The sequence below is a fragment of the Erythrolamprus reginae genome, chromosome 2 (assembly GCF_031021105.1).
Source record: "Erythrolamprus reginae isolate rEryReg1 chromosome 2, rEryReg1.hap1, whole genome shotgun sequence".
In the NCBI taxonomy this organism is placed as follows: domain Eukaryota; kingdom Metazoa; phylum Chordata; class Lepidosauria; order Squamata; family Dipsadidae; genus Erythrolamprus; species Erythrolamprus reginae.
The window spans coordinates 199,030,481-199,058,471 of record NC_091951.1 but is presented as its reverse complement, the minus strand read 5'-3'; the positions used below and the strand labels follow the sequence as shown (position 1 = coordinate 199,058,471).

The 27,991-nt window shown below is 41.5% G+C and overlaps 1 protein-coding gene across 1 annotated transcript in view; it reads right to left on the bottom strand.

The window, feature by feature from the left end:
- Window positions 1-27,991, bottom strand: part of PTPN18 (protein tyrosine phosphatase non-receptor type 18) — a 67,249-nt gene that overhangs the window by 28,800 nt on the left and 10,458 nt on the right. The window contains exons 2-10 of the mRNA XM_070741119.1: window positions 14,996-15,104; window positions 13,866-13,942; window positions 10,619-10,714; window positions 8,738-8,776; window positions 8,529-8,597; window positions 7,677-7,739; window positions 5,429-5,571; window positions 3,324-3,390; window positions 1,382-1,459 (exon numbers count right to left, since the gene is read on the bottom strand). Of these exons, the coding sequence (XP_070597220.1) occupies window positions 1,382-1,459; window positions 3,324-3,390; window positions 5,429-5,571; window positions 7,677-7,739; window positions 8,529-8,597; window positions 8,738-8,776; window positions 10,619-10,714; window positions 13,866-13,942; window positions 14,996-15,104 (741 nt within the window). The remainder of the gene's footprint in view (window positions 1-1,381; window positions 1,460-3,323; window positions 3,391-5,428; window positions 5,572-7,676; window positions 7,740-8,528; window positions 8,598-8,737; window positions 8,777-10,618; window positions 10,715-13,865; window positions 13,943-14,995; window positions 15,105-27,991) is intronic.

Below are 27,991 nucleotides of genomic sequence, written 5' to 3'. Positions count from 1 at the left end.
ATTGGGAAGTTTTTCCCTGCCCCAAATATTAGTTTCAACATCTGCATGGTATTCCCCAAGATAATTTTTAAATTCCAGCTGTGGCAGACATACCTTTTGAATAACACAAGAACAGATTTGGAACGGACCTTGTAAGTCATCTAATCAAATCAGCTCCAATAATGGTAAGAAAAGAGCAGCCTGGTATTTTGTCTCACACAAATAGACAATTTGCAGATGATGTCAAACTATTTAATACCACCAACAATGCTGCTACCCTTCAAAAAGACCTTGACCACATAGCAGAATGGTCTAAAACCTGGCAACTTCAAATCTCCACCACTAAATGTCTTACACATTGGTAAAAAGAATCAGAATACTAAATACAAACTTGGAGGAATTGAACTTATTGATAACCCTCAATCTGCCAAAGACCTTGGAGTACTCATATCCAATGACCTAAGTCCTAGAGTCCACTGCAACAACATTGCCAAAAAGGCTTTAAGAATTGTTAACCTAATCCTTCGCAGCTTCTTCTCTGATAATTTTGAACTGCTAACAAACAAGAGCTTACAAAACATTTGTCAGACCAATCCTAGAATACAGCCCGCCTGTATGGAACCCACATTGCATATCTGACATCAACACAATTGAGAGAGTCCAGAAATATTTCACAAGAAGAGTCCTTCATTCCTCTTCTCACAGCAAAATACCTTACTCCACCAGACTTGAAATTCTTGGTTTAGACAACTTACAACTCCGTCGTCTCCGTTCCGACTTAATTATAGTTCATAAAATCATATACCAAAATGTCCTACCTGTTAACGACTACTTCACCTTCAACCGCAACAACAAACAAGCACAAAATCGATTTAAACTAAATGTCAACCGCTCCAAACTTGACCGCAAAAAATACGACTTCAGCAACAGAGTAATCAATGCCTGGAATGCACTACCTGATTCTGTGGTTTCTACTCCTAACCCCAAAACCTTTTAGCCTTAGACTATCTACAATTGATCTCTCCTCCTTTCTAAGAGGTCTGTACGGGGCGTGCATAAGCGCACCACTGTGCCTCCCGTCCCTGTCCTATTGTCTTCTTTTGTTACTTTTTATCATTACTTATCTAATGTTTTATATGTACAAATTATCACCCTATAATTGTTTGACAAATAAATAAATAAAATAAAAAACTAAAATAAAATAAAATAAAATAAAATAAAATAAAATAAAATAAAATAAAATAAAATAAAATAAAATAAAATAAAATAAAATAAAATAAAATAAAATAAAATAAAATAAAATAAAATAAAATAAAATAAAATAAAATAAAATAAAATAAAATAAAATAAAATAAAATAAAATAAAATAAAATAAAAATCTTGAGTTGGCTATGGGACTCACCTGGGTCTGGACAATTGCTGGCCTCTGCTTCCTCATTTCTAGGACTATATCAAAAATGCTGAAATATGGAGAAATCCTCTGCGGGGAAAAATGAAATACTGACAAATGAGGACACGTTCTTTTTTCTTACAGAGCAACATTTATGCATAATTTTTAAAAATGCCCAACTTTCAATGACTGGATGTTTTAAGTTATAAAATGCTAGTACAATAAATTAAAAGAACAAGAGATGTCTGTTCAGCAGAAGAAAATCCATCCCAAACAAAAATAAATCTTGCATGGACTTTCTACCTCAAAATCTAAGCAGTAGATTATGCCACAACCCCTTAATACAGTTCCTTATGTTGCGGTGACCCCCAACCATAAGTCTAGCGCCAATTCTCCCAACAGAGCTTTAAGCTGATTGGCAGGAAGGTCAGAGAGACTGTAAACACCTGATTGGTCAGATTGTAAAAATATGTTCCAAGGCGCCAGAATAGAAGCTTTGGTTCCTAACACCATGGGAAATTTGTCTTTTCCTGTGGTCTTAGGCAACCCCTGTGAAATGGTCGTTCGACTCCCAAAGGGGTCCCAACCCCCAGGTTGAGAACCACCGATCTAAGGAAAATAATTACATTTTCAAAGTCTGCCTGGAACACCATCAAAGAGGGCTCTGGATCTCCACTCCCAAGGGAGGAAAACTCAGGGAGAATGAGGGGCGGCCAAGGGTACGTGACGAGCAGTCCTAAACCCATCTCAACTTATCAAACATAAGTTATCTGCAAATATGTATGCATACGCTAATCTATTTTACTATTTCCTTCAATTATAATACTCTTTGAGCTATGAGGATACCTTAATATGAGGACAAGCAACTCAGGAAGTTTCCTCAAGAACAAGAAGTACCGGCATCTTGGTGATGAATGGGTGAGCAAAAAATTAAGCCACCGCTCACTGCAATGGGTAGACCTCTGGGTAGATTTGAAGGGCAATTAATCATATACACTGTGTTTGCACCACCAGACGACATTGTTTAGTTGACGGGACCCGGAGAAGGCCAACTCTGTGGGACCTAACCGGCCGCTGGGATTTGTGCAGCAGAAGGCGGTCTCACAGATATCCGGGTCCGGTGCCATGAAGGGCTTTATAGGTCATAACCAACACTTTGAATTGTGACCGGAAACTGATCGGCTACCAATGCAGACTGCGGAGTGTTGGAGTAACAGCCCATGATTGCTCTCGCAGCTGCATTACTGAACATTTCTTTCTCATCATATGTGATACCTTAATATTTTTGCAAACTGTCTCAGGATTTTCCAAGCCAATGTTCTCCCAATAAATTATACTATATTTCCCATGTCTCCATAATAATAGATACTAGGAACCTCATTGCCCAAGGCATCTGGGAGGCTCTATGTCAGTGATGGCGAACCTTTTTTCCTCGGGTGTCGAAAGAGAGTGCCCAGACCTGTAATTCAATGCCTGGGGAGGGCAAAAACAAGTTTCCCCACCCCCCAGAGGCCCTCTGGAGGCCGGAAATGGCCTGTTTCCTAACTTCTGGTAGGCCCAGTAAGCTCGTGTTTCACTCTCCCAAGGCTCCAAAGACTTCCCTGGAGCCAGGTAAGGATAAAAACACCCTCCCCGATCCTCCTCAGAGGCTCTCTGGAAGCTAAAAACACCCTTCCAGAGCCTCTGTGTGAGCCAAAAATCAGCTGGACGGCAAACACATGCATGTTGGAACTGAGCTATGGCAATGGCTCGCATGCCAGCAGATATAGCTCCACGTGTCACCTGTGGCACCCGTGCCATAGGTTCGCCATCACTGCTCGATGTTATATCAGTATATAGACACAGGCCAGAAATAAATATAAAAAGCTACACACACAAAGTCAGTTTCAGTTCACCAAGAAATCAACTTCTTTACTTTTTTTCTTGGTGAGTTTGCTTAGTAAGGTCCAAGTACCTCTTTAAGCAGCAGCTGCCGTACATATTCTAATGTACAGATCACACCTGTCCGACCACAGCCAGCGCTATAAAGAAAGGAAGAGGAGAACAAAAGAGTGAGAAAGGATATAACAACCCTCCCCGACACACAGAATCTAGCAAATATGATTGGACGGGTTCTACAATGCAACAATGAATATTTCCTAGATATTTATCCACTATTTCAACTAAACAATGTCGGTTGGCGGGCCCCAGGGGAAGAGCCTTCTCTGTGGCGGCCCCGTCTCTCTGGAACCAACTCCCCCAGAGATTAGAACTGCCCCTACTCTCCTTGCCTTTCGTAAGCTCCTTAAAACCCACCTTTGTCGTCAGGCATGGGGGAACTGAGACATCTCCCCCGGGCATATACAATTTATGCATGGTATGTTTGTATGTATGTTTACTTAGTAAATGGTTTTTTTTTAATATTTTAAACTATAATTTAGATTTGTCATGAATTGTTTTATTTTGTTGTGAACCGCCACGAGTCTGCAGAGAGGGGCGGCATACAAATCTAAATAATAAAATAAATAAAAAATAAATAAATATTTCTGGAATTCTTTGCAGATGTTCTCCCTAAATGAAGTCATGGGATTCTTTTGCTACTTAAGTTGGAATTTTTATCAGCAATTAATTTAAGATTTACTGTGTGGAGGTGTTGACATCACTAAAAGGAGTGAGTTGGAATTTTTGACAATTTTTAGCTCATTTGTTTTAGATTTGATTGTTTTAGATTTAAAGTCAATCTGCTGTTACTGTTTGCTGTCTAAATTTGGTGGTACAATTTTAGGGAATTCTGGGGAACAGAAGCCAGGGATTTGCCAGTTGTCCCCTTTTGGTCCCATTGTGACCACCTCACTATTTATCCTGATTTTCTCATAATTTAATGTTGACATAATTTCCTACTACTGTCTATATCAGTGATGGCGAACCTATGGCACAGGTGCCACAGGTGGCACACAGAGCCATATCTGCTGGCACGCGAGCTGTTGCCCTAGCTCATACTCATTGACCTCTTCCCCAAAGCGTAGGATGTTGTAACATATTGGCATAGTACAGTGATGGCACATCTTTTTCCCCTCAGGTGCCGAAAGAACATGTGTGCGTGCTATCGTGCATGTGTGAGTGCCCATACCCATAATTCAATGCCTGGGGTGGGCAAAAACAGTTTCCCCTGCTCCCCGGAGGCCTCTGGAGACCGGAAACATCTTGTTTTCCAACTTCTGGTGGACCCAGGTTCATGTTTCACTATCCCCAGGCTCCAAAGGCTTCCTGGAGGGTTAAAAAAGCCCTTCGCCATCCCCATGGAGGCTCTCTGGAAGTCAAAAATGCCCTCCCAGAGCCTCTGTGAGAGCCAAAAATCAACTGGCTGGCACACACGTGCACATTGGAGCTGAGCTAGGACAATGGCTCGGGTGCCAGCAAATATGGCTCCGCGTGCCACCTGTGGCACCCATGCCATAGGTTCGCCATCACTGGCCTGGTATATGTGCAGGTCCAAGCAGTATGGCCTTTTGTAATTGGCAAATGGAAATTCTGTCAATACACAAATTTTCTAAGTGATGTCCAAGAGATTTTAGTATGGCATGCAGTATGCTGATAACCTCAGGGATTATTCATATTATCATTATTCATAGTGTTATTAAAGTGGTATTATTAAATTAGTATAGTATAATAGATGTTTGGGGGTTGATGAACAATATGAAACTTCATGAAGGGGTCAATGAGAGTTTGGGAAAGCTCATGTTACCATACAGTAAGTTAGAACTCATTATTGTGCTTCTATAGATTACCCTGAAAGGGCTAACATCTTCAGTGCAAACAATATAATAATAATAATAATAATAATAATAATAATAATAATAATAATAATAATTATTATTTATTAGATTTGTATGCTGCCCCTCTCCGTAGACAGTATATACATTCTGCTTCATTCATTCATTCATTCATTCATTCATTCATTCATTCATTCATTCATTCATTCTACAAAAAGCCTGTTTTCTCATCTTTAATTGTTACATTTACTCAGTAAATCAGCAATGTAGTCTTTCTACAGAGTTTTACCACCGAATCTTCCCCTACCTGCAGTGTACACAGATGGGCACAGTGTCTTCACCCTGCTTAAATCTCACTTGCTCAATCATGTTGAGGAAGTAACCATAAGTGTCTGGGATGCCTCGGTCTGGCCAAGCCACGTACTGGAAATGGGAAATCACTCGTTCTTCCTGAAAACAGAAAAGTAATCACACTCACCTTTGTATTATAAATCAAGGAAACACCACGTTTAACACTTTCATGTGATAAAATATTACGGAATGGCTTGTATGAATCAGGGTTCACAAACATATCGAGCCGCCCCGAGTCTACGGAGAGGGGCGGCATACAAATCTAATAAATAATAATAATAATAATAATAATAATAATAATAATAATAATATCAAATCTCAAAAAAAGAACCACAAAACTGTTGAAGTGGAATTCTAAAAAGACATCTTTACCACTGGGGTTTGTAATTACTTGGTTACTGCAATTTGCTCTACTTGGGGCTACCCTTGAAGAATGTTCGGAGACTTCCAATAATCCAGCATGCAGCCACAAGAGCCATATCGGGCATTCCTAGGTACTCCCATATCAGTACAGCACTCCGTGAGCTCGCTGGCTGCCAATCGGTCTCTGAACGCAATTCAAGGCTTTGGCTAGCCACTGCAGCCTGAGCAATACAGCGAGACCCAGACTTTTATTTATTTATTTATTTATTTGACTTCTATGCCGCCCAATCCGGAAGGACTCAGGGAAGTTTACAAAATAATAATACAAATACAAAAGATACAAGCAATAAAAGAAGTCAAATATAATATCTAAAACTAAACCCTGTAATACAACCCATTTATTATAAAACCACACATAATCGCATGCATACACACCATTCATACCATTTTAGCCGGCTTGGGTAGCCCGAGCCTATAATCCAGCCCGTGGAGGCTGAGACTGGCATGGCTAGCTTGAGATCACAGGTTCAAGGCTGCAGTTCGTGCTACCCATTCACTAACTTTGGCATCAATCCCGGGAATTGTCAGCCACTGAGGCGCCGAGGGCCAGCACCAGGTTGCCCTAAATGAGGGTCAGTAAGGGGCATGCATAAGTTCACCAGAGTGCCTTCCATCCCCTGTCCTAATGTTTCTCTTTTACTAGTATATATATATCATGTATATAAATATTATATCTTTGTATACCACCAATATATATGTGACAATATATATGTGACAAAACAAACAAATAAAAATAAATAAATAAAATAAAATAAAATAACATAAAATAACATAAAATAAAATAAAATAAAATAAAATAAAATAATAAAATAAAATAAAATAAAATAAAATAAAATAATAAAATAAAATAAATTTTTTTAAAAAAAAAAATGCAAGTGGGTGAACAGCCCATGCCGAAGATGCAGTAATACAGTAGGCAAATATGGCATTGTACCAGATTATTTACGGGACCATCTTCAGCTTCACATGTCAGTGACGAATCAGGTTGCACAAAGTTGGCCTTTTCCGCGTCCTGTCGGCTAAACAATGCCGATTGGTGGGTCCGTGGAAAAAAGCCTTCTCTTTTGTGGCCCCGACCCTCTGAAACCTACTCTCCCCGGAGATTTGTACTGCCCCCACTCTCCTCACCTTCCGAAAGGCATTAAAAACACATCTGTACCGGCAGGCCAGGGACCGTGAGCGATAGTTCTGCTCCGGACATTAATATGAATGAGGGATGATGGATTGTTTTACATTGGGCTTTATGTCTATTTTTCTTAATGTTTTAAATTGTATTGTACAATTTTTTATCTTTGTTTATATTTTATCTTGTAAGCTGCCCTGAGTCTGCAAGGAGAAGGGCAGACTATAAATCAATCAATCAATCAAACAAACAAGCAAGCAAACAAAGAAACAAACAAACCCATAAGCTCTAAGCCAGTGTTTCCCAACCTTGGCAACTTGAAGATATCTGGACTTCAACTCCCAGAATTCCCCAGCCAGCGAATGCATCTGTATAGTATAAGACCATCTTTCAAGGTCAAAGGAGCAGTGAAACTGCAAATTACATTCTTATTTTCTATATTTATGCAGTTTGTTTGAACAAATTAGCAGGTTTGTCTTCTTTGACAGATTGTTTGTCTGGCTAGGGTTTGTATTTAATGACTACAGTGAAAGTGTGTGTGTGCATGTGTTTATCTCAACATTAAATTTTTCTTTTGTGCAGTGCAAACAGCTGGTCCCAAACTCTGGAGAGTTTCAAGCAATGAATTGGATCTGAATCCATAAAATATAAAGCTCACCTGCTGAAATGTCAGGGTAAGAACCCGCAAAATGACATCTGGGTTGAGTTCCTGCTCTTTGACCTAAGGCAGAGAAAAGAAATAGGCTCAAAATCGTTGTGACATTTGAATTTTGAGATTCTCCCATTCCCTCAATTATAGGTTACAAACATCTAAATTAAACCCAGAGAGGAAAGAATCAAGAAGTTTTTTAAAAAGTCCTTTTGCTGCCATTTAATGGGAGTAGATTTCTGATAGTATTTGAGATTTCTGATCTGATAGCTCTAATCAATGCTGTCTATACCTACCACCGTGTTTTCCCGAAAATAAGAGTCTGTCTTATATTTTTTTGAACCCTGAAATAAGCGCTTGGCCTTATTGCCCTGCACTCAAAAGCCCAATTGGGTTTATTATCAGGGGATGTCTTATTTGAGTGGAAACAGGGTACAGTATATCAATGAGAGATCTGTAAGGAAGTTATGTAGCAATGTGTTTGATCCTCAACAGTAGCACATAGAGGGTGCGTTCCAAAAGTAATGCAATTTTTTAAAAGTAATTTATTGAACAGATAAATTACACTTGCACAAACGCTTAAAATTCTTCAAAGTTCTGTCCTTGGTCCTCTACACATTTTTTCCAGCGACTCTGCTTAAAATGGTTGGCTGAATGCTGGACTACCTCGATCTAACCAGGTAATTTCTTTCACTCTTAATTACCATTCCAGAATTTTTGAATGAGAAATCTTGATCCTTAATCAAGCTGTAGTGAGTGGTGCAGATGTCTCTGCTGGACTTAGAAGCAATGTAGCTTGCTACGGCTTGAATTTTTTTCTCCTCACATTGCTTGCTGCCTGCCCAGATATAATCATCTCACCTGTGCCACAGAGAAGGGTCCAAAATGCAAGGCTTCCACTGCAGAAGGCCAGTAACGTTCACATTTTTTCTATATTTTTTTTTTTTTAAAAAGAAAGAAAGGTTAGCTAAAATCTCAACAATACTTTCCCCATCAAGCCACAAAGCTGAAGGAAAGCAGAATGGAGCTTTCTTGCTTTTCGATACTGCTCCTCCATTACCAGCTCTTACCTTGCCCATTTCTACTTCCCGGCAAGCCATGACAACCACCTGCAAAGAGAGATATTGTCAGAAAACCACATTTGTACTTTATAGTAACAAACATGTATTGTAGAGGAAGGTAGGAGAACTCTCAGAGTGGAAGAATCCTTCCTGGAGCAATTCTCAGAGGTGTCTTGCTGTTATTTCAGTGAGACTAGACTTTCAATCCTGGGCCTAGAGAGCCTAGAACTAAGACGCCTTAAACATGATCTAAGTATTGCCCACAAGATCATATGCTGCAACGTCCTGCCTGTCGGTGACTACTTCAGCTTCAACCACAACAACACAAGAGCACACAACAGATTTAAACTTCATATTAACCGCTCCAAACTTGACTGTAAAAAATATGACTTCAGTAACCGAGTTGTCGAAGCGTGGAACTCATTACCCGACTCCATAGTGTCATCCCCAAACCCCCAACACTTTACCCTTAGATTATCTATGGTTGACCTATCCAGATTCCTAAGAGGTCAGTAAGGGGCGAGTACAAGTGCACTAGAGAGCCTTCCGTCCCCTGTCCTATTGCTCACCTATATCTCCTATACCTTTCTTCTATTCCTATATCTCTTCTTCTATTCTTTCATTGATATGTTCTATTCCTATATCTTCTTTTCTATTATTTCTTAGATATATTTTACTATGAGTATCTCCTCTATAACCTTCATCATGTATTTTACTATGTGTATATATAAAACACACACATATATATGTGTGTGTGTGTGTGTGTGTGTGTTTTCGTAGATTTTCACGGGTACAGGTATGATGGTCTTGGCATATTCGGGTTTCTTCCCGTGTAGGATTTGGAAATTTCTGGCGACGTTTTGACGAGGTCCCACTCATCATCTTCAGGCTGGTGTTTCTGTCCTTGTTCTAGGGCGAACACAGCAAGACCTGAGCTGCCTTCCTTCTATAAATACTGGTGGCTGGGTGTGGTTTGATGGCTCAGCAATTGCCTGCTGTGTAGAAACTTCCTGGTGAGTCACTGGGGTAACACCTGGGGTCATTGATGTAACTGAGGTATGCTGATTAGTTAATAGTTGTGGATTAGACGTGATATCCTGAGTAGTTGGAGCTTGCAGGCTACTTGATTGTTTTGCAATGTGTGTTCTGAGTCTGGTTTCAGTTTCTATGACTGGGATACGTTTGAGGGCTGGTTTCCAGATGTCTGGTAGGCGGGAGGTATCATCCCGCTTGTTCATATTTTGGGGATGTTTTTCTATCTCGATGGCTTCCATGATTATTCTTTTGCTGTAGTGTTCTGTTTTGGAAATTAATTTAGTGCTGTCAAAATCAATTTCATGTCCTGTAGTTTTAAAGTGTTTTCTTTTTTTCCTTAATGCATTCTTATGTTCTGAAACACGTGCATTTACTCTCCTGTTAGTTTGTCCAATATATGTGGCTAGGCAGATTTATATATACCCACTAAATCCTTCATTGTGTATTGGACAAAATAAATAAATAAATATTCCCTGAAGCTGGCTAGCCACTGACAGCAGTTTATTTCTCCTGCCACTAGACTAGCCAATCAGTGGTGACTATGCAAATCTGTGCTACATACAGCCACAGATAGGTATAATTCATTTTGATATAGCCCACTCCTGCCTTTTCCTTTTTTCCTACTTAACATCTAGTGCTATTGAGTATGCAAATTTTGGGATGACTATATTGATATCTATTGTTTCTTAGTGGCTTTATTTATATCAGCAGCAACAACCCCCATTCACATACACACAAGTCTGCCATTTTTACCAGGACCCCGATGGCACAGTTATAACTTAAAGAATCCCATTGTCCTTTCAGATTCTGCCTTGAGTTCAGTCACTGCTTCTGCAACCCAGTGCTACAACTTACCTTCACTTTGTATTGCCAAATCATACGCCAGAAATCAAGCACTGTATGGGCAAGAGGCCCCTGAGTAGCAATGTAGCATCTCTTGTTGTCCACACCCTGTGAGGAAGACAAAATGGAAGACGTCAGGTGCCTTTTAGAGTAATTTTTTTTCTTTCAAAAACTCACTTTTGTCCTCTAGATGTCATTTAATTATTACTGTACAAATAGAGCTACTTAACCACTCCAGGTTGATGAATTCACATTTGGTAGCGATTTGATAACAAAGTCATTGATGGATTCACCATTGTGTTGGCGGTGATGGTAAAATTCATTCCTGCTAAGCATTAGCATTGCTGCAGGGGCATAATGTTCTTTTAGGGTCATTTTGAGCATTGTCCAGGAGATAAACTCAATGTTTGTGGGTGTCGCCAGGGTTTGAGCCATTTTATAAATTTTAGGGCCGCAGTAGGTTAGGAAGAGAGCCCTCTTCCTATTGTCCATCAGATCCTGTTGGCTTCCTGAAACATGCAAACACGGCTCATGTATGTTGTCCATTCTTTGGTCTTCAGGTCGAAGATTGCTGGAGTGGGAAATGTTTGAGTAGCCATGCTTAAGTATGGATGGAGCAGGATAATGCTTGCTTCTAAGATGGCTGCAGATGCCACGAGGTGCCTTTGTCCTATTGTCTCAATCACCTTCGTCGCCAGTGTTTGATTGCATGGGAATGAAGGGGTGAAACGCAGGAGCAGTTCAGCACCTTTATTTCTCCATAGCTGAAAGCTACAGTAATGGGTTGTTACCAGTACGGATAAGGACAGCGCACTGGTAGCAAAAGTTGCGCTGCATGCTTAGCTTCTCTGCTGCATGTGCATGTGCGCATCCCAGTGTGTTTTTATTTCTGTGCATGTACAAGAAGCAAAATCTCTCAAGGGGACGCACGTGCGTGCTTGCGAGATTTTGATGATTTTGTGCTTCTGCGCATGCGCAGAAGCAAAAAAATCATCAAAATCTCACACGTGTCCCCTCACAAGATTTTGCTTCCTGCGCATGCACAGAAGCAAAAACACACTGTGACGCACACATGCATGCAGGAGAAGTAAAGCTAAGCACGCAGCGCACTGGTAGCACTGGGAATGGGAATACATCCCTGGCTGAATGTAATACAGAATGCCAGCAGGCTGCAGGAAAGCCACTTTAAGGGCTTCCCTGAAACTGGCTAGCCACTGACAGCAGTTTATTTCTCCTGCCACTAGACTAGCCAATCAGCAGTGACTATGCAAATCTGTGCTACGTACAGCCATAGATAGGTATAATTCATTTTGATACAGACATCCATAATGATACTCATAATAGTTGTTATATTAATCAAATTTATATAATCCTTATATTAATATACAGTACATGGTTGCTTTTAAAAAAATAATAATTTGGTATTTAAATATTCCATTTTAATGCCAATAATGTTGTAAGCATACATGGTAATACCATCTTTCCCCCTCTAATCTTTCCCATCTATTGTATAAAAACAGAAAAAAACGCTGCTAATATTCCCCCTATTTCTTATTTCTACTTCTATTCTAACTTCTAATCAGCTCACTATTGCTAATCCTAATATTAATACACATGTTTATATAAGGCATAGCCCTTCATTATTTAGTTGTTCAAAGTCACAACTCACAATTCAAGTACCAGTCTTCTCATTATTTAAACATACTTTACAATACCCTTTTGCAACCTATAGAAACATAGAAACATAGAAGTCTGTCGGCAGAAAAAGACCTCATGGTCCATTTAGTCTGCCCTCATACTATTTTCTGTATTTTATCTTAGGATGGATATATGTTTATCCCAGGCATGTTTAAATTCAGTTACTGTGGATTTATCTACCACGTCTGCTGGAAGTTTGTTCCAAGGATCTACTACTCTTTCAGTAAAATAATATTTCCTCATGTTGCTTTTGATCTTTCCCCCAACTAACTTCAGATTGTGTCCCCTTGTTCTTGTGTTCACTTTCCTATTAAAAAACACTTCCTTCCTGGACCTTATTTAACCCTTTAATATATTTAAATGTAAATTTTAATACCTACAATCTTTCTATTACTTTATATAAAGGTGTGTGTGTGTGTGTGTGTTTTCCTGTTGAAAAAATGCTAGTCTCCCTTCATTTTCATTATTAGCAAAAATATGTTATACATATCTATATCTCTCTATTTCTATATCTATATCTATATCTATATCTATTTCTATTTCTATTTCTATATTTCTATTTCTATTTCTAGTTCTAGTTCTAGTTCTAGTTCTATATTTCTAGTTCTAGTTCTATTTCTATATTTCTAGTTCTAGTTCTATATTTCTATTTCTATTTCTATATTTCTAGTTCTAGTTCTAGTTCTAGTTCTATATTTCTAGTTCTAGTTCTAGTTCTAGTTCTATTTCTATATTTCTAGTTCTAGTTCTAGTTCTATATTTCTATATTTCTAGTTCTAGTTCTAGTTCTAGTTCTATTTCTATATTTCTAGTTCTAGTTCTATTTCTATATTTCTAGTTCTAGTTCTATTTCTATATTTCTAGTTCTAGTTCTATTTCTATATTTCTAGTTCTAGTTCTAGTTCTAGTTCTAGTTCTAGTTCTATATTTCTAGTTCTAGTTCTAGTTCTATATTTCTAGTTCTAGTTCTAGATTTCTAGTTCTAGTTCTAGTTCTAGTTCTATTTCTATATTTTTAGTTCTAGTTCTAGTTCTATTTCTATAGTTCTAGTTCTAGTTCTAGTTCTATTTCTATATTTTTAGTTCTAGTTCTAGTTCTATTTCTATATTTCTAGTTCTAGTTCTATTTCTATATTTTTAGTTCTAGTTCTAGTTCTAGTTCTAGATTTCTAGTTCTAGTTCTAGTTCTATTTCTATATTTTTAGTTCTAGTTCTAGTTCTAGTTCTATTTCTATATTTCTAGTTCTAGTTCTAGTTCTAGTTCTATATTTCTAGTTCTAGTTCTATTTCTATTTCTATATTTCTAGTTCTAGTTCTATTTCTATATTTCTAGTTCTAGTTCTAGTTCTATTTCTATATCTATATTTCTAGTTCTAGTTCTAGTTCTATATTTCTATATTTCTAGTTCTAGTTCTAGTTCTATATTTCTAGTTCTAGTTCTAGTTCTATCCTTCATCTTATTTTTAACCTTGAATGATGAAATACCAGTTGCTCGGCTCTTAGAAGTCTGAGAAATTTTGCTTTAGGAATCTGCTATTTAATGGGTGTAGAATATCTTTTACCTGAATGAAACTGGCGTTGATGTAATCTGCTTGGCATTCTTCTGCTAGTAAATTCAAAACAACTCTGGTTTGATCATCTATAAGAGAAGCACAGCTAAAACTTAGTATGATGGAGAACAATCAGGGACCAGGACAGCAGTGGAGAAAATGGGGTCTGGGAATAGATGGAAAGGATGGCTCTTCCTTAAGATTTAAAACACTGGATCAGTTATGTTAATCTTCCATGAACTTGGCTCCTACCAATGTGTAGATGTCACGGCCAGGATACCCAAGCTACATGGTTAATGCTGAGCGTTTGGGGAGTTGGTCCATGCATCCAGAAAGAACTCAGGTTGGAGAAGGCTACATTAATTGACACCATGCATTTTCAGTGTAATTAAATGCACAGCTATTAGTATCTGAGAGCATGTGAAAAGAAATATGCACCAAGATATTATGACATTTATTAGCAGGGTGGAGCACTCATAACCATTGCTTCCAGTGGCAAATCTCTTTTATGTTCCAACCACCCAGGTTATCAGTAGAGTTTTAGATAACTATGCTACTACACCTGATTAGAGTTACAAAATGCCTGATTGGTGGACCTGAGAATTCTTTTGCCATCTTGAAATGGACCCCAAATTTTGCAGCTACAAAATCAGAGAAGAGAGCACCAGGTCATTCTTTTGCTTGAAAAGAGCAGCCATGGGTCAATCAAATTGTCCCTGGGATGCGGCGCTCCATACTGAAGAATAAGGTAGACCAGCTAGATTAGAGCAGGGGTATCCAAACTTGGCAACTTTAAGACTTGTGGACAGTGAAGGGCTACAAAACTTTTTACTACCACACTGTGGGAGGGACTTATGCAGGACGCCCTGCATTTTCTTTCAACATCTTTCAGTGTAAATTGGGTGCTCTGGGGTGGAACTCAATTTTTGCTACCCCACTGCATTCCCCCCCCCGTCCAGGCAGCAGCCCACCCCTGCTTGTGGACCAACTCCCAGAATTCCTCAGCCAGTAAAGCTGGCTGGGGAATTCTGGGAGTTGAAGACCATAACCACCCAAGCTAGAGTGATTGCTGGAAAGACCAGAATGGTCCTCCAGGCTATGGATGGAAACTATCCTTGGGCCCTCCATTCTTGTTAACTCACAAGGTAGGATGTCTTTGTAACGGTTCTTCTTGATGTTCTCCTTGTTGCTCCCAGCCTCGGTTGAAATGGCCTGCTGTTGCCGGAATGCTAACGTCCTGGCCTTGATTTGCTGGCAAGAGAGATTAATTTTCATTTTATTTATTTCAGATCATTCTCTTCTGCTTTTTAAACTTAAAATATAGACTCCAAGGTGGAAGAAATAAAAAAACTATTGAAAGACCACACACATATACACACACTGAACAGATAGTATAATAACAATTTATTAGATTTGTATGCCTCCCCTCTCCAAAGACTCGAGGCGGCTCACAACATAACAGCAATACAATATAAATACAAATCTAATGTTAATTTTAAAAAAAAACTAATTTAAAAATACATTGTTATAAAAACTTGTCTGCTACACAATCATACACATTCAGTCCGACTGAACATAAACATAATAAAAGTCAGCGAAAAAAGGAGTGGGGGAGATTAATCCCCCCACGCCTGGCGGCAAAGGTGAGTCTTCAACATTTTACGGAAGGCAAGGAGGGTAGGGGCAGTTCGAACCTCCGGGGGGAGTTGATTCCAGAGAGCCGGGGCCACCACAGAGAAGACTCTTCCCCCGGGTCCCGCCAGACGGCATTGTTTTGTCGATGGGACCCGGAGAAAGCCAACTCTGTGAGACCTAATCGGCCACTGGGATTCGTGCAACAGAAGGCGGTCTCATATGAATAATGGTTAGAGTACCATCTGGGTTCCGGCTGGTATGTACTTACCTTACCATTCCCCTGCATACCTCAAAATATGAGACTGACACAATGTATGAGCTGCCCCAAGTCTACGGAGAGGGGCGGCATACAAATCTAATTAATAATAATAATAATAATAATAATAATAATAATAATAATGATCCACTGGAACTTGTGCTGGAACTACCATTTATCAGTGGCAAAGAACTGGTGGGATCATAAGCCCGAAAAAGTGGTCGAAAATGAGCAAGCAAAACTACTGTGGGACTTCCGACTTCAGACTGACCGAATTCTGAAGCATAACACACCAGATATCCTGATTGTGGAGAAAAAGAAAGTATGGATCATCGACATCGCAATCCCAGGGGACAGCAGAATTGAGGAGAAGCAGCTAGAGAAATTAGTGAAATACGAAGATCTAAAAATCGAGCTGCAATGACTCTGGCATAAGCCAGTGAAAGTGGTCCCAGTGGTACTTGGCATGCTGGGCACAGTGCCAAAGGATCTCAGCAGACATTTGAAAACCATCGGAATTGACAAAATCTCCATCTAATTGCAAAAGGACGCTTTACTGGGATCGGCAAATATAATTCGCCGCTACATCACGCAGTCCTAGGTGCTTGGGAAGCGCCCGACTGGTGATGAAATACGAAATCCAGCATAGTGATCTCATTTGCTGTGTTGTATTGACATAATAATAATAATAATAATAATAATAATAATAATAATAATAATAATAATAATAATAATGCCAGCTCACATATTGTCCAGATTCAACACATATTGAAGAACAAAGACAATCTGAGGATATGTGAGCTACTAGAGTAAACCATACATAGACAAAACAGGAAGTGGAACTGATGGAATCCTACTTCAACAGCGGAAGTAGCAACCAATGGGAGAGGATATATGAAACATATGAGGGATCCATGGATGACATAAGACCTATATTCACACTAACTGAGAAATAACTAGTTACTTAACACTTCGACTTAGTGAAGAGCAAGCTGTTACCGCAACTGGAGATAGACTAACTATGCATTACATCCCATACTCAGAAGATCCAGGAAGAAGTTGAAATGTCATTACCACCCTCTCATCATTCATTTAGTATGATGTATCAAACCAGAATTGTTCTGAATTTACTAGCGGAAGAATGCCAAGCAGATTACATCAATGCCAATTTCATTAATGTGCCATGTTGGTCAATCTTGTGCCAAAGTTTCTCAGGAGGTGGTGTCGATATAGAGGGACTTGAAGGAGGCTTTCAACGTGTCTTTGTAATGCTTCCTTTGTCCCCCGTGTGATCACTTTCTTTTGGATAGCTCACCATAGAGGAACTGTTTAGGGATGCGATGGTCTGGCATCCTAGCAACATGACCTGCCCAGCGTGTCTGGGCTTTCATCAGCAGGGTGGGAATTGATGGCAGGCCTGCTCTGGAGAGGACCTCAGTCGCAGGCACCTTATCCTGCCACCAGATCCTCAGAATTCTACAGAGGGAGGTCATTTGGAAGTGGTTCAGTTGCCTAGCATGTCTCCTGTATATAGTCCAAGTCTCATTGGCATTCAACAGTGTTCTGTCTGGGTCACTCCGGAAGCCAAGACCAACCCAAAAAGAGAAGTCAGACACACCGGTAAAAGGCAAAGGCAGTTTATCAAATTCAAGAAAAACATAGGTAACAGAAAATGTCCTTACAAACAGGAAAATGCTGTATCTTCAGATATAGCCACGAAGGCAAAAGTCCATGCAGCAATACAGGATTCTTGCTGCCAAGACGAGGCTGCAGATAGCAGACCTACACCTCCCACGGGTCTTCCAAACTGCTGGGCCACAAGCCAGGAACAGAGACGTCAGAACAAAGCAGGACACCGTAACTCCAATTGATAACACTCCACATGGCTTCAAGGGCTTGCCTGTCTTTTAAACCCTGCTAAGGAGGACCACACCCAAGCCCAGCTGTTCCTAATTCACTGCTGATAATACTTCTTTAATTGCTCCTTTCTTTGATCTGAACGTCTCTGTCGCATGCCAATGACCTCAAGCTACTGGCTGGGGAGAGCACCCCCCTGGGGCTCTCATGCTGTTCTCCTTCGTCCCATTCCTGACTTTCCTCTCCCCCGTCCGACTGTTCAGCCCCCTCCTCTTCGCTGTCATCCTCCTCCGGGCATGGAGCCAGCAAAGACGCAGCTGGACCCTGATCGGCCTCAGGCTGAACCATAACAAACAGATAGTTAGTGAAGTAGACCCAGAGACAGGGTTTTGAGCAATCGGTACTTTTATTCAGCTCAGAGAACAAGTGACAGCTCAGCAAGGTAAAGTGACAATTCAGCGAGTACCGACTGACTCTGCCTGGAGAAACCGCTTCTTTTATACTTTTGCGGTTCCCGCCAAAGCTAGAGCCGGCCGCGTCTGAGCCAATCAGGAGCGACTTCCTGCTTGGGCTCAGACAGCGCTGGAAAGAGGAACAAACTATTTACAGAGTTACAAGGTAGCCATTTCAGGATACAACACCCCTCCCCTCATAGTTGGACTCATCCATCAAGAAAGCCATGTGACGAAGTCGTCCAATCGGTGAGGCCTCCGAGGCTCTCGCGCTGACCTGCGCAGTTCAATTTCTCCTTCGCCACTGACTGTGGAGGATGGCTCGCCGCTGTTCTCCCGGTGCGGCGGACTTGGCCTGGCAGGCCCAACGAAGGCTTCGGAGGACGAGGATGGCTCGGCGTCGCTGGATGGTCCCCCCTGGCCCGATAAGTCTCTTTGCGTGTTTCCTAGTTCGGGCAATGTACTAAAGTCTGTTGAAGGGGGAGAGTCCATGTCAGCGGGTTGTGGCAATTGATTTTCAGCTCGTTTCCGAATGTGGTCTATGTGTCGTTTCCACAAACGACCATCCTCTAGTTTAACAACATAAGTCTTGGGTGCGTTTTGCTTAACAATAATTCCCTTCATCCAGTTTACATTTCCATCAAAACATTTTACATATACATTTTGTCCCAAATACATTTCTCTTTCTGGTTTCATACACATTTGGTTATTATTGACACAGAACCTTGGATTTAACCTGTCTAATGGTGACCTCAACTTCCTTCCCATCAATAACTCTGCAGGGCTTACATGTGTGTGCGAGTTAGGGGTAATGTGCTGGGTTAGTAAGAATTGGTCCAAGTTTTGTTGCACATCCCCAGGGCCTGACCTGTGCAATGCCTCCTTTGCCACCCGTACGTAACGTTCTGCCAACCCGTTAGCCCAGGGCGAGTAAGGCGAGATGAGGGCATGCCTGACCCCTAGGCCATCTAGGAATAATTCGAATTGCCTGGCTGTTAGCTGTGGCCCATTGTCAGACACTAAGAGATCAGGGCAACCATGGGATGCAAACAGTCTGCTCAATACCTTGATAGTGGCACTTGTGGTTATGTTGTTCATTGCTATTATTTCCAACCATTTGGAGAAGGCATCAACCACTATTAAAAAATACTGAGACCCCACTGGGCCAGCAAAATCAATGTGGATCCTAGACCAAGGACCAGCAGGCTGTTCCCACTCAGCCGGAGTTGTTTTGGGGGGACTGGGCCTTGACTCTTGGCACGGGTCACACTTTGAAACCCAACTTTCAATATCAGCATCTAGCCCTGGCCACCATAAATGCCCCCTTGCTAGGCTCTTCATCCTGACAATCCCAGGATGGCCCACGTGTAACATTTTGAGTACCTTTTCCCTTAGGCGTTTGGGGATGATCACTCTATCCCCCCACAGCAAACAACCCTTTACATACGATAATTCAAGCCTTTTGTTTTTAAAATCACACAATTCAGGTTTAACAATATCATTTTGCCATCCCTTTAGAACACAGTTCACCACTTGTTTAAGGATTTGATCTTGCTGCGTGTGTGCAGCTACCTCTTTTGCTGTGGTTAGTGGGTTTTCCTCGAGTTCTATCATTAGCACATCTGTGGAAGGAACAGGGTCTTCCACTAAGTCTGCTATGGGGCATCTGCTGAGGCCGTCTGCATGATTGATTTCCTTCCCCCCCTTGTGGGTGAGCTCATACTGATACCCTGAGAGGAAAAGAGCCCATCTGATTAGTCTTGGAGACATAAAAGGTGGAGTGGGCTTGTTGGGGGCTAGCAGGCCTAGTAGGGGTTTGTGGTCAGTGACTAGCTCAAAGCTTCTTCCAAAAATGTAATTGTGAAACTTCTTCACCCCTGCCACTAATGCTAGAGCCTCCTTGTCTAACTGGCTATAATTCCTCTCTGTGCTGGTCATGGTTCTTGAAAAAAATGCTATTGGGGCCTCTGTCTTATTAGGTAGAACGTGAGCTAAGACTCCTCCTATGCCGTACGGCGAAGCGTCGCAGGTGAGCCTAATGGGTAGTGAAGCACTATATTGGACTACTACACTTTTCGAAGTTAATAAATTTTTTATTTGAGAAAAAGCTTCACGTTCAGTTTTCCCCCATGTCCAGCGGGCTTCCTTCTGGAGTAAACGATGGAGAGGCTCTGCTACTGTTGCCTTCTGCTTTAAAAAAACGGAATAAAAATTAAGGAGGCCCAAAAATGCCTGCAACTCATTCTTATCTCGTGGCTCTGGGGCTTCTCTAATTGCTCTCAGCTTCTCTGTTGTGGGGTGGATACCTTCTTTATCTATTTTATACCCAAGGAATTCAATACTGTTAGTTCCCCAGACACATTTATCAGGCTTGATTCGTAGCCCTTTGTCCTGTAGCCTCTTAAGTACTTCCCTTATTCTTTTGTTCACTTGTTCCTGGTTTTCCCCTGCAATTAAGATGTCATCAAAATATGGAATTGCCCCATTTACCCCTGACAATAGGCGTTCCATGATGCTCTGGAATATTCCTGGGGCTATGCTTACCCCAAACTGTAACCTCGTGCATTTGAAAGCCCCCCTGTGCGTTACAATCGTTTGAGCGTTTGCTGTTTGTTCATCGACCGGAAGTTGCTGGTAAGCCTGCGCCAGGTCGATCTTTGCGAACCTTTTTCCCTCCCCCAGGGAGTGTAAGAGTTGTTGCACAACCGGGATGGGGTAGGGGTGGTGTTGGAGTGCCTTATTCAGGGTTGATTTGTAATCAGCGCAAACTCTTAAAGAGCCATCTGGCTTCAGGGGTGTCACTATGGGAGTTTCCCATGGCCCCTGTTCCACAGGGACCAAAATACCTTGACTAATGAGTTTGTCCAGCTGCATGTCTAGCTTGGGGAGAAGCGGAAGGGGGACCCTGCGAGGCTTCAGTCTAACCGGTGGGACCTTGGGGTCAATAGAGAAAGATATAGGGGGTCCCTTATACAATCCCAAGGTGGGGCTGAACACTTCAGGGAACTCTTTCACAAAGTTAGGCATATTATCACAGTTTACATTACACACACCCGAAATTTCGATCCCCAACGGTTCCATCCACGCTAGACCCAGCAGGGAGTGTTTGGCCCCCGTCACAATAAGCATGGGAAGGGTACATTTAACATTCTTAAATGCAATAGGTACATTTGCTGTTCCCAGGACCGAGATTACCCCCCCTTGGAAGTCTCTGATCACCAAAGAGGTTTGAGTTAGGTCAGCCTTAGACACATTAGGCATATATAGTTTAAATTTTTCCCAGGGCATGATGGTATATCTCGAGCCCGTATCCAGCTCCATTGAGCAAGGCTGGTTATTTAGTAACAATGAGATAACAATTTTAGCCCCCTTTTTGGTTGCCGTGTTATTCACGGAAAATTGAGAGTTACCTCTATTGTAGTCGCGGTTAGCGGTTGAGTAGTTCCTTTGACCCGAGTTGCGGAACGGTCTCCTTTCTCGCGATTGGGGGGGCTGGTTTTGAGGTCGCTGGTATTGTTGTGTGGCAAAAGTTTCTTCTGGTGCCGTTGCCCTGCATGCGATGGCGATGTGGCCTCTCCGGTTGCAACGGCGGCAAGTAGCGTCTCGGAAGGGGCATCGATGGCGCTGGTGATTTCCCCGGCAGCCCGCGCAGGGGGCTGGGTGAGTAGCTCTAGGGTGTCTCGGCTGGTCTTGCAGGAGGAGGCAGTTGTCCCCGTTGCTAGTTGGCTGGCTGAGGTCGTCTGTTCCCACGGCGCTGGGAGACTCGGCGTCGATTTTGGCAATGATTTCTCGCCTTCCGTGCTCTTTTAATTCTCTTGCCGCTGCGTCGGCTGCTTCCGCGGTCTGCGCTAATTTAATTACGGTTTGTAGAGTCGGCTCTTCTTCGGTGAGGAGTTTATTTCTCACTGTGTTGCTCTTCATGCCGAAAACCAAGGCGTCGGTGAGGCGAGCTTCCGGGTCTTTAAACTTGCATTGAGCAAGTACCGTTCGAAGCCGCGTTGTAAATTGGCTGATCGACTCGGTTTCTCTCTGAGCCATCATGTGGAATTGATGCCGGTAAACCATGGCTGGTCTGGTTGGTTTGAAATGGCTCGCTAGTTTCTGTTGAAGAACGTCCCACGCTGTGGTTCTTGCTTGTTCTGGTTCGGTGAGAGTTTGGGCAAGTCTACGGATCTCTGCGCCGCAGTAGTTGAGAAAAATAGCCCGTCTGCGATCGGCTCCGGCGTCCTGCATTCCCGCCGCCTCGAGGAAGATCTTGAAGGTGGCCATGTACTCGTCCCATGTCATTTTCTCGGGATCGAAGAGTTCCGGAGCCTGGCCGATCTGGATTTTGTCCATGTTGCACGCGAAGTTCTTCCGTTCGTTCGTCGCCAGTGAAGTAGACCCAGAGACAGGGTTTTGAGCAATCGGTACTTTTATTCAGCTCAGAGAACAAGTGACAGCTCAGCAAGGTAAAGTGACAATTCAGCGAGTACCGACTGACTCTGCCTGGAGAAACCGCTTCTTTTATACTTTTGCGGTTCCCGCCAAAGCTAGAGCCGGCCGCGTCTGAGCCAATCAGGAGCGACTTCCTGCTTGGGCTCAGACAGCGCTGGAAAGAGGAACAAACTATTTACAGAGTTACAAGGTAGCCATTTCAGGATACAACAGTTAGCACTACTGCTTGGTAGACTTTGAGCTTTGTAGTGAGGCTTATTCCATGTCAGTTCCACATGTTGGTCATTAGTTTGCCTTGGCGATTCTGCAGTTGACCTCAATGTCCATTGCCACTGCACGGGAGACAGTTCTGCCAAGGTATGTAAATTGGTCCATTGCTTGTAGGTTTACCCCCCCCCCCTTTACTATGATGGTGGGCTCTTAGTATTCGTCTTTTGGAGCTGGCTGATGCATCACTTTGGTCTTCTTTATGTAGATAATGAGACCAAAGTTGTTGTATGCTGCTGCAAATTTATCCACACTGGTTTGCATTTCTTGCTCTGATCCAGCATTCAGAGTCATCAGCAAAGAGGAGGTCATGTTGCACAGTCTCCTTTACCTTGGTGACAGCCTGGACTCTTCGCAGGTTGAACAGTTTCCCATCGGTCCTGTATCTCAGGCTAACTCCCAAGGAGCTGTTCTGGAAGGCATCTGACAGCATGATTGAAAACATTATGCTGAACAACTGTCCTTCGGTGAGTTAGGGACTTGTCTACCCCAAACATTGAAAACTGACTCTGGTGGACTGAGCGGATGAAACCTACTAGAATAGGGCAGTGGTCATGAAGGCGATCTCTGCAAGCGATGTGGTAGGCTAACTGCACGGCAAGACACGAAAGATGCCCTGGTCAACCACGGCTCCCAGCCCATCTCCAACTGTGTCAACTCTTGTCCTGCTATTGGAGCAAGATGGAATCGGGGAAGAGACAGTGAGGCTGACTCTGCGTACCTCTCCCTCACTTTAATTCAATTCACATGCACATCTTGACAGCACACACATGCACACAATTCTACAGGAATATCAGTTATCTGGTAGGCTAGGATTCATGCCATACACTAAGTCAAACCCAAAATAGATGTTAATTAAATTTGTAGGTGTACTGTATTACTGTGCTATAATATCTCATGCAGTAACAAAGCAATATAGAAAAATCTAATTCACTGCTGCCATCTAGTGGTCACTCAATACATAGATTGCCTAACACATCAAAAACCTATAAATAGTGTTTCCTCAACATAATAGGAAGGTCAGCAATGTGTACATGAAAAACTTGTTCTGTGGCCCCTTTGTGTTGCTAATGCTCCTTACCGATTGATTATCAACATCAGCATAATTAGCATTAGAGTTTCCACTACAAGATCTAAGTATTGCCCACAAGATCATATGCTGCAACGTCCTGCCTGTTGGCGACTACTTCAGCTTCAACCACAACAACACAAGAGCGCACAACAGATTTAAACTTAATATTAACCGCTCCAAACTTGACTGTAAAAAATATGACTTCAGTAACCGAGTTGTCGAAGCGTGGAACTCATTACCGGACTCCATAGTGTCATCCCCAAACCCCCAACACTTTACCCTTAGATTATCCACTGTTGACCTATCCAGATTCCTAAGAGGTCAGTAAGGGGTGAGTACAAGTGCACTAGAGTGCCTTCCGTCCCCTGTCCTATTGCTCTCCTATATCTCCTATACCTTTCTTCTATTCCTATATCTCTTCTTCTATTCTTTCATTGATATATTCTATTACTACTTTTCTATTCTTTCACAGATATATTTTACTATGAGTATCTCCTCTATAACCTTCATCATGTATTTTACTATATATATATATATATATATATATATATATATATATATATATATACACACACACACACACACACACACACACACACACACACACACAAACTCTCATAGTGTATTGGACAAAATAAATAAATAAATAAAAATAATAATAAATTTAGCATGTGAATGAAGCTATCACTCTGACCTATAAAATGGTTATTTTGGAATAAACAAATCTATTATGGTTTATTAGGCTTTTTCTGTGGCCTGTCATGTTATAACTACAGTTCAAGTCCTAGCAGCCTTAGGAAACGCGAGAGATTCTGTGATTTGTAATTCAGAAATAATTCAAATGCCACACAGGTGGCTTGTCTCCTATTTTTCTGGATATATACTTGCCTACTGACTTCCATTAACATCCACACTCTATTTTAGCCAGTCTCCAAGATCAGGTGGCTTGAGATATTTTGCTGTTTTAGGCAAAAGGTAAGATGGTGCTTCCCATTACATGTTTGGAAACTGAAATGAGAAGCTTTCAAACCAGGGGTGAAATTCTAAAATTTCCCCTACCAGTGGTTCTATGAGTGTGGCTTGGTAGGCATGGCAGGGAAAGGATATTGCAAAATCTCCATTCCGACCTCACTCCTTGGGTTAGCCAGACGTGGTATTTGCCAGTTCTCCAAACTGCTTAAAATTTCCTCTAGACAGGTTCTCCAGAACCTGTCAGAACCTGCTGGGTTTCACCCCTGTTTCAAACCTTTCTTGCAAGTGATGCACATCTATGGGCAAAATGCTTGTTTTGAAGGTGAAATCTGGATGGTAGGGCCCATACAACTCCATTGTCCAATATTTCCCTGTTGATTCCCACCCCTGCTGTCTGAGGTGGGTGCCCTCCTTTTGCCAAATTGTCCAGCTCCCTGTTTATTATGTCTTTTAAGTCTCCTCTGACCAAGGAGGCCTGAGTGACAGGGAGGAGGAGAGTTTTGCAGACAGCCCAGGAGGTGATCAATCATCTGTATCATCTCTGGAATCTGAACAAGAATTAATGACACATCCATGCATGCGTAGAGTGATGCATAGGAAGCAACAACTAAAGGATTATTACAAGAGAAAATGAGGCCACCTGTGGTTGGGTGGGGCTGCTGTAATTAGTGCTGCTGCTATAAATAGCAACGTGTGGGTTTGGCCGTTGTGGAGAATTATCTGATCGTTGTGTTTCATGAATGTCTTGCTGACTCCGGCCTTTGTTTGTTGACTTTTCACCACTTTGAAACCAAAGCAGAGCAAAGTGTGTTTCACTTCGTGGAAGAAGAAGGGCTGTGACTTTCTTCACAGCTGCAAGCTAAGTACTTACGAACTGATAGAGTACAAACTACCAGGTTGTTTTGGGACGAGTGCTCTTTGCAATACAAAAAGAGTGCTTAGTTTATTTTGAATTTTGTGATAAAGAACAGTATTTTAAATTTTCAAATGTGTGTGTGTGTCTGAAATTTGTACCTTTGAATTTTTGGGAGGCTCCTACTAGAGAGTCCGGCAGAACATACATACATACGTACATACATACATACATACATACATACATACATACATACATACATACATACGTATGTTCTGTATGTATATATCCTTTAAGTCCAGTTAGTCTCCTTGTAAGTCTCCAGATGTATGGGGTGGAGTGAGGGTGGGGCAAAGGACAAAATGAACATTGCAATGCAAATATTGCTACTTATATAATTTCTCTGTGACGTTATGACATAAGTATGAAATGGTGGAGCTTGCAACATGCATGTTACATCATTTTGGCATCATTGTGGCTCAGCATGTCTATAAATAGATCCAGGTACATTTCATTGTGCAATATAAAAGTGCTTTGCATTTGTGATTTCCTAGCTTCTGAGATGGGTAGGGTTCCTTTTGTTTTTGTTTACTTCTAGATAACTAGTAGAAGAGTTAAAAATGAGATAGGAAAGGAGGAAGACAGGGAAAGAAGTTATTTTTTTACTTCTATGTAACTAACAGAATGGAATTATGACATAGGCAAGGAGGAAGATGGGGAATTAGGAAATCATCCTTACTTCCAGAAAACTAGCAGAAGAATAGAGTGATGAGATGCTACACAGTGATGGTTGTGAGACTATGATTGAAGCAAAAGCTCTATGCATAAATTAATTTCTATATAAATTATACCAAATATAACTGATAATAATTTATGCCTTTCCTAGGCTCTACCATTTAAGTCTTTCTCATCAGAACAGGTTAGCCTTTGTTTTGGTCATTGACCAATTGAAGTTCTTCCCAGAATTGGTACTTGCAACTTCCTATTACTGTATTATTGTTCTGCTTCTTACTTTATCACCTTTCCCTTTTGCAGAACTGTAGAGTCTAGTATAGAACAGTTTTCTCAGCTTGATTAACTTTAGGAAGTGTGGACTTGTCAGGTGTGAAAGACCAGGTCCATGTGTGAAGGTCCAATTAAACTGAATTTATTGCTAAACAGTCTATGCATAGGAATCTTCTCAATTAAAGGTTAGCCTTGCTTGGAACTAGATAAGGGAATATGGAATTTGTTGTGGTTAGCTCTGGCCCAGCTCCTGCCCCAAGGACTGTGGATGTTGGGGAGACATCCACATGCTGCAGGCCTGTTTTGCCCCCCCCCCCCACCCGGTGAAATCTGCTGATGAAGGCTCCTCTGACCAAGAAGACATGAGTGACAGGGAGGAGGAGAGTGTGGCAGACAGCTCAGAAGGAGATCAATTATCGAGCTCCTACTTGGATTCAGAACAAGAGTTAATGATACAGCCACGCATGCGGAGAGCGATGCATAGGCAACAACGACTGAGAGATTATTATCAAAGAAAATGAGGCCACCTGTGGTTGGGTGGGGCTGTGGTGATTAGTGAGGCTGCTATAAATAGCAGCCTGTGGGTTTGGCCATTGTGGAGGATTATCTGATCGTTGTGTTTCCTGACTGCTTTAGTGACTTTGATCTTTTGTGTGCTGATTGTTCACCGCTTTGAAACTAAACCAGGGCAAAGTGTGTTTCACTTAGTGAAAGAAGAAGGACTGTGAATTGCCTCACAGCTGCAAGCTAAGTATCACAGAACTGATAAGGGACTTGTATGAATTACCAGTTTGTTTGGAGACGAGTGCTCTTTGCTATACCAAAAGAGGGCTTGGTTTAAGTAAATTTTCATTATAAAGAACATTGTTTTGAATTTTCAAATGTGTGTGTGTCTGAAAGTTGTACCTGTGAATTTTTGTGAGGATTCTACCAGAGAGCCTGACAGAACAGAATTCAAGAGGGATTGTTGGATTTAGTCTTCTTATAGGCTGATCGATTTTTTAATTCTGCTGCCAGGTTCTGCCATTCCTTCTCCTATGGGCCCTCAACTCTCAGAATTATCCAGCTAGCCATTTTAAGGTTGTTGTGGTTAGGAAACATTGGTATAGAACCAGTGAAATACAGAGCTCCATTGAACCTAAAGACCTACAGTAGCTTTCCAGGGCAATTCTCCAGCTGATTGTAATTGTGCAATCAGTAGCCAAATCCCTATGCTTCGTTATGAAATAATTTGGTCTCCTATGATACTGACTATATGATTCGTATCATATATCATATTCCTATAAGGATTCCTATCATTCCTATCACTCATTTCCTCCCACTTATGACTGT